The 6,224-nt window shown below is 30.5% G+C and overlaps 1 protein-coding gene and 1 pseudogene across 1 annotated transcript; both read left to right on the top strand.

Annotated features, from left to right (window-relative positions):
- The first annotated feature begins 88 nt into the window (after positions 1-88).
- LOC112462938 lies at positions 89-1,221 on the top strand (annotated as a pseudogene).
- LOC112462937 (probable 18S rRNA (guanine-N(7))-methyltransferase) lies at positions 855-2,580 on the top strand. Its single transcript, XM_025029031.1, has 3 exons — positions 855-931; positions 1,762-1,940; positions 2,078-2,580. Exons 2-3 carry the CDS (start codon positions 1,790-1,792, stop codon positions 2,557-2,559), a joined length of 633 nt encoding a protein of 210 aa, XP_024884799.1. The 5' UTR covers positions 855-931; positions 1,762-1,789; the 3' UTR covers positions 2,560-2,580.
- The last annotated feature ends 3,644 nt before the right edge of the window (positions 2,581-6,224 follow it).

Raw genomic sequence — 6,224 nt, 5'->3', positions numbered from 1 at the left:
CTACATCGTGTTACCATTGCACCGCTGCCGGAACAGAAGGTTCTCTACGCTTGGCAGAAAGTGACGACTGACACGTTCGATCCCGACTTCGTTGATCGCAGAAGAGCTGGACTCGAGGTACGTTTCCGATTTGCACGTATAACAGTATCGTGCGATGAATGTTGTACCCAATTATAACCTCAAATGAAGTTGTGCACGTTGCTAGTAACGCTGTCTGTAAAAATTTGCGTGAAAAATGATATATAATCATATTAACACATTACATTATTTTTAGACGTAGCTGTGATGAAAGAGAATTAGATGGTGACTTAATTTTGGGAGATATAGGTCAAGGATTGCCATTTAAAGCTGGTACGTTTGATGGGGCTGTCAGTATTTCTGCGCTTCAGTGGTTGTGCTATGCAAGCAAAACTTTGCACAATCCTACAAAACGTTTATATCGTTTCTTCTCAACGTTGTATGCATGCCTGTCAAGAAGCGCAAGAGCAGTGTTATAATTCTATCCAGAGAACGGTGAACAGGTTGAATTAATCACGGCACAAGCCACAAAAGCTGGCTTTTATGGCGGTGTGGTTGTCGATTTTCCGAATAGCGCAAAAGCAAAGAAAATGGTCTTGGTTTTAATGACCGGAGGAGCTGCTCCGCTTCCAAAGGCACTAGGCGTAGAGAACGAAGATAGACAAACCGTCGCTAATTCAAGAAGGTTTGATCCTCTCGTTGTCTGTTATATCTATTATTTCTCTATTTTACCTTCCAAAAATTGTGATAATTTTTTTGTACATAGGGAATACATAAAGAAAGCCAAGGGTAAATCATTGAAGAAAAGTAAGGACTGGATTTTAGAGAAGAAAGAAAGGCGGCGCCGGCAAGGAAAAGAAGTTAGAGATGACTCCAAATATACTGGACGAAAGAGACCCGGGAGATTCTAATTGTAAGATATACTTTGTTAATATAAAAAACACTATTTTAATAATTTTTTTTTTATAATTTATAATGTTAATTATAAATTAAAAAATTGATAAAATTGATCTAATTAATTTTTGTCTGTTTCTATATAATTAAACTACTACTTAAAAATAATATATGGATAAAATATTTTCTTTAATAACGAAAAATATGTGCTTAAAAAATTTTTTTGTTAAAGAATATCAAACATGAAATTTAATAATTGTGACTGTGCATAAATGTTTGTGTAAAGGGGAATATTTTTCTTTAAAAAGGATATTAGGAGTCCGTTATAATGTTAATATTACGGTAATAATAGACAATATTAATAAGAGATCAAAGAATGAGTTCAATATTTTATATTTTATTCTTTACGTAAACATAAATTGTGAAATACTCTGTTGTACTCCAGTAGGTAATACTTTTTCTAATTTTTCATGATCCAACCACTGGTATTTTACGTTATTGTTGATATCTCCATCCATATGTTTGGCTAAGAAATAAAATATTTTAGCACCATAACTTCCTTGCTCGCAAAGCTTCTTAGGATATTTGTATTTGTAGAATCCGATAGGTGCATTTCCATAAAACTTCACTTTTATTGTTGCACCACATGTATCTTGTAATACTCTCTCCGCAGTCTGTAAAAGAATTGATAAAGAATATTTTCAAATCATTTTTTTGTCCCCATTATATATATATAAGATATTCACATGCAAAATTAGTTGTAGAGAGATGGGTATGTCTATATGAAATTTTTATACGAATTACCTAGATATTTACTATATCTTCATAATAAAATCCATGTTTTTGCAGCTCTCGTATAATAGAAATTCAAGTACAGATGTGTGAACGTGCTATAGAACTTCTTGTGCTACCTGAAGATCAGAGCTGCTTGCTTTTGGATATCGGTTGTGGGTCAGGGCTCAGTGGCAGTGTATTGGAAGATCAGGGACACATATGGATAGGTGTGGACATCTCTTCAGCTATGCTTGGTATTTTAATTATGTTGCAATACAGTTATATTTTAAGAATATTTTTTTACAGTATATGTAACATATGCATATATATATATATATATATATATATATATATATCTTAATATATAATTATATTAACACATTATTTTTAGACGTAGCTGTTGAAAGAGAATTAGATGGTGACTTAATTTTGGGAGATATAGGTCAAGGATTGCCATTTAAAGCTGGTACGTTTGATGGGGCTGTCAGTATTTCTGCGCTTCAGTGGTTGTGCTATGCAAGCAAAACTTCGCACAATCCTACAAAACGTTTATATCGTTTCTTCTCAACGTTGTATGCATGCCTGTCAAGAAGCGCAAGAGCAGTGTTACAATTCTATCCAGAGAACGGTGAACAGGTTGAATTAATCACAGCACAAGCCACAAAAGCTGGCTTTTATGGCGGTGTGGTTGTCGATTTTTCGAATAGCGCAAAAGAAAAGAAAATGTTCTTAGTTTTAATGACCGGAGGAGCTGCTCCGCTTCCAAAAGCACTAGGCGTAGAGAACGAAGATAGACAAACCGTCGCTAATTCAAGAAGGTTTGAACCTCTCGTTGTCCGTTATTTTATTATTTTGTATTTGCAATTATTTTAAATATTTCTCTAACTATAATGTTAATATTACGGTAATAATAGACAATATTAATAATAAGAGATCAAAGAATGAGTTTAATATTTTATATTATTATTATTATTCTTTACGTAAACATAAATTGTGAAATATTCTGTTGTACTCCAGTAGGTAATACTTTTTCTAATTCTTCATGATCCAACCACTGGTATTTTACGTTATTGTTGATATCTCCATCCATATGTTTGGCTAAGAAATAAAATATTTTAGCACCATAACTTCCTTGCTCGCAAAGCTTCTTAGGATATTTGTATTTGTAGAATCCGATAGGTGCATTTCCATAAAACTTTACTTTTATTCTTGTACCACATGTATCTTGTAATACTCTCTCCGCAGTTTGTAAAAGAATTGATAAAGAACATTTTCAAATTATTTTTTTGTCCCCATTAAGATATTCACATGCAAAATTAGTTGTAGAGAGAAGTTGTAATATATTTATTCGGCTAAAATTGTTATTTTAATTCTTACTCGTTTCTTTATGTTTGAAATGTATATTTATGAAATATATATAAAACTTTGTTTATTTTTTAGGGCAGTAAAACAAATATTGGCGTGATTGTAACATCATTAGTTTTTGCAGAAAATTATATGTAGATTTAACAGTCTGTTAAATATAAATATGACAATGTATTTATGCAAAAAATCTTTACATTTTTAAACTCTACGTATAATGTATTCCAATTTTTATCATGTGCGGCGGAATGATTCCTTTATGAAATTACCATAGATAAACCTTTACAAAATATGACAAAAAATGTTAATAGAGAATTAGGCAGACTAAGCAGGCCCATTGGCACACATGAGCTCGGAACGTACTTATGACATGTCACGGCGCAGGATACGAATAAGTACGACCGTGAATGAAGGAAATTATATAATTTTATTAATAATTGTAATACAATAAATAAAAGTTAAAATATATATAATGTCGGTTGATTATACATTGTTGATGTTACATATTTTTTCTTAAAAGAACTATGCTTTTTTTTTATTTCACGAATAGCATATATACTTGCAGGAGGGTAAAATAAGATACCTGTTAAAGTTTGAGCCTTTAATATTAATTAATATTAACAGGTCGCTTATCGCGATTTTTTATTTTTTATTTAGTAAGATAGAAAAAATTTTATAACTATCTAACAAACAGTAATACAACATTGCTTTACATAGATTTTTGTAGTAAATTTATTGCTTTACAAAAAAGATCTCTTATCATTTTTTCATAAATTCAACCGTTCAAAAGATATTCAAAGTTAAAGTTTGATAAATTTTATAATATCGACTATCAAAAATTGTGAAATAATTAATACATATTTTTGTAGAAAATTTAACGATCTACAAATAAGGTCTCTTATATTTTTTTCATAAATATAATCATTTAGACGATATTAAGGTTTAAAGTTTAAAGTTCAGTGTATAAAAATTATTCTTTTTTTTCATATTATAACAAAATTCTGAGCTTTATTTATTTAATATGAAAAAAAAGTAATTTTTATACACTTTGAACATTAAACCTTAATATCGTCTAAATGATTTTATTTATGAAAAAAATATAAGACCTTTTTTGTAGATCGTTAATTTTCTACAAAAATATGTATTAATTATTTCATAATTTTTGATAATCGATATGATACAAAATTTATAAGAAGCAAAAACAAGTTTTATATTTATCAAACTTTAACTTTGAATATCTTTTGAACGGTTGAATTTATAAAAAAATGATAAAAAATATTTTTTGTAGAGCGGTAAATTTACTACAAAAATCTATGTAGAGCAATGCTGTATTACTGTTTGTTAGATAGTTATAAAATTTTTTCTATCTTACTAAATAAAAAATAAAAAATTGCGATAAGCGACCTGTTAATATTATTTTCTAATTTACCTAAATAGAAATCTTCTTCCTGACCGATAAGTCTATTGACCAGTGTCGAAAAAGTCAAAGTTACATTTCTTTGATATATATATGTCATATATTGAGAGACGTCGACGTTAGTAGAAATATCTTAATATAATATTTTCACATTTCAACTTTGCGTCGCAATATTTCCGCTCGTAGGACACGTAGCGGAAAAATAAAAACACGGCCTTTGGCCAACTCGAACGTGAGTACCCCATACGTACAAGAGTAAAGTACCAGTTAAAATACAGATAGCGAATTGGTTTTAGTTTTAAAATGTTTCACAATTGATTATTTTTGGAAAAAGTTGATAAGAAATAATTTTTACAAGCAACATAATATAAATGCATATTTTACATAAAAGCAATGTCCGGCAATGTCTATATTATATATATTAACAACTTCAGACACATTTCTTCATAAGGTGTAATTTTTTTCTGTTAAGATTAAGATGCGTAACACTACAAAAAGGCGTGATATCCATACAAAATTACCTTTTTCAAAAAAAAGGTAAAAAAAGGCGCCAAGTACACGCATAGTAGTGTATATGTATTATGCTGTTACCTCGAAAAAAAAACAAAGTGGTAGTATTATACCTCGAAATAACACCCTGTACATACTGTTCATAAAATGCGTAATACTACAAAAAGGCGTGATATCCGTACAAAATTACCTTTTTTAAAAAAAAGGTAAAGAAAGGCGCCAAGTATGTACACGCATAGTAGTGTATATATTGTTACCTCGAAAAAAAAACAGTGGTAGTATTATACCTAAAAAAAATCTAAGTAACAAGTGGTAGACGTAATTTTTGTATCTTGAAAAATCTCGAAAAAACCTAAACAGTAGTAGGGAAGACTGGGGCTGGTTGTTACACGGGTAGGTTGTTACAGTGCCAACGGTAGCTAAACCGAAAACGCTATAGTAACGTTAGAAAGAGAAAATGATCACGCCAGTGTCGGAAGACATACCGCGCGAGCTAGTGGCGCTGGCGTTCTTGTGAGAGGAGCCCGGACAAGCAGCCGTCAAAAACGCAGGTTTGTTTATTGGTCTAGCACTTGTTATCTAAATAAGCAGAAATGTGTATGTTGTGGTATATACTCTCTAATTTCTTCTGTTTACAATAAACCTTACTTTTATAAACTTTACAAATATTTTTGTTTTAATATTTAATCTTAAAATTAAAACAATTTACCCCGTGTGGTGTAACAACCAGCCCCTGGTGTGGGATAATAAGTTACATGTCTCTTTTTTCAGAATTTTTAAATTTATATAATTTCTAATGAGCCGTTAGATAAAATTATTATTAAATTTAAATCCCGATTAGTTACTGAATCTAGCAAGCCTAGATTCATTTATAAGAACAACATAATCAAAGAGTTGAGACACTTTATAGAAAAAATGTCACAACCAGCCCCGGTCTCCCCTATCTTTACCTCGAAAAAAACCAAAGTGGTAGTATTATACCTCGAAAAAACCTAAGTAACAAGTGGTAGACGTAATCTTTGTATCTCCAAAAATCTCGAAAAAACCTAAGCAGTAGTAATTTTATTTCCAAAAAATTATAACTCAAGTGATACACATCACAAAATTACGTTACCTTATCAAAAATGAGTCGCGCTTCAAGTGATCTATTATTACAATTACAAAAAAGAAATGATATCTCTTTTTAAATTACAGCGCCAATTACAGAGAACATATTTTTCGAGATACAAAGATTACGTCTACCACTTGT

The sequence above is a fragment of the Temnothorax curvispinosus genome, unplaced genomic scaffold (assembly GCF_003070985.1).
Source record: "Temnothorax curvispinosus isolate PA1 unplaced genomic scaffold, ASM307098v1 QBEX01012968.1, whole genome shotgun sequence".
Classification (NCBI taxonomy): Eukaryota; Metazoa; Arthropoda; class Insecta; order Hymenoptera; family Formicidae; genus Temnothorax; species Temnothorax curvispinosus.
Note: the sequence above shows the minus strand (reverse complement) of the source record. Positions and strands in the feature narration are given on the sequence as shown.

Coding starts and splice junctions, on each gene's coding strand:
- LOC112462937 (XM_025029031.1), top strand. CDS start 1,790: ATGTGTGAACGTGCTATAGAACTTCTTGTGCTACCTGAAGATCAGAGC. Junction 1,941..2,077: donor CATCTCTTCAGCTATGCTTG/GTATTTTAATTA, acceptor CATTATTTTTAG/ACGTAGCTGTTGAAAGAGAA.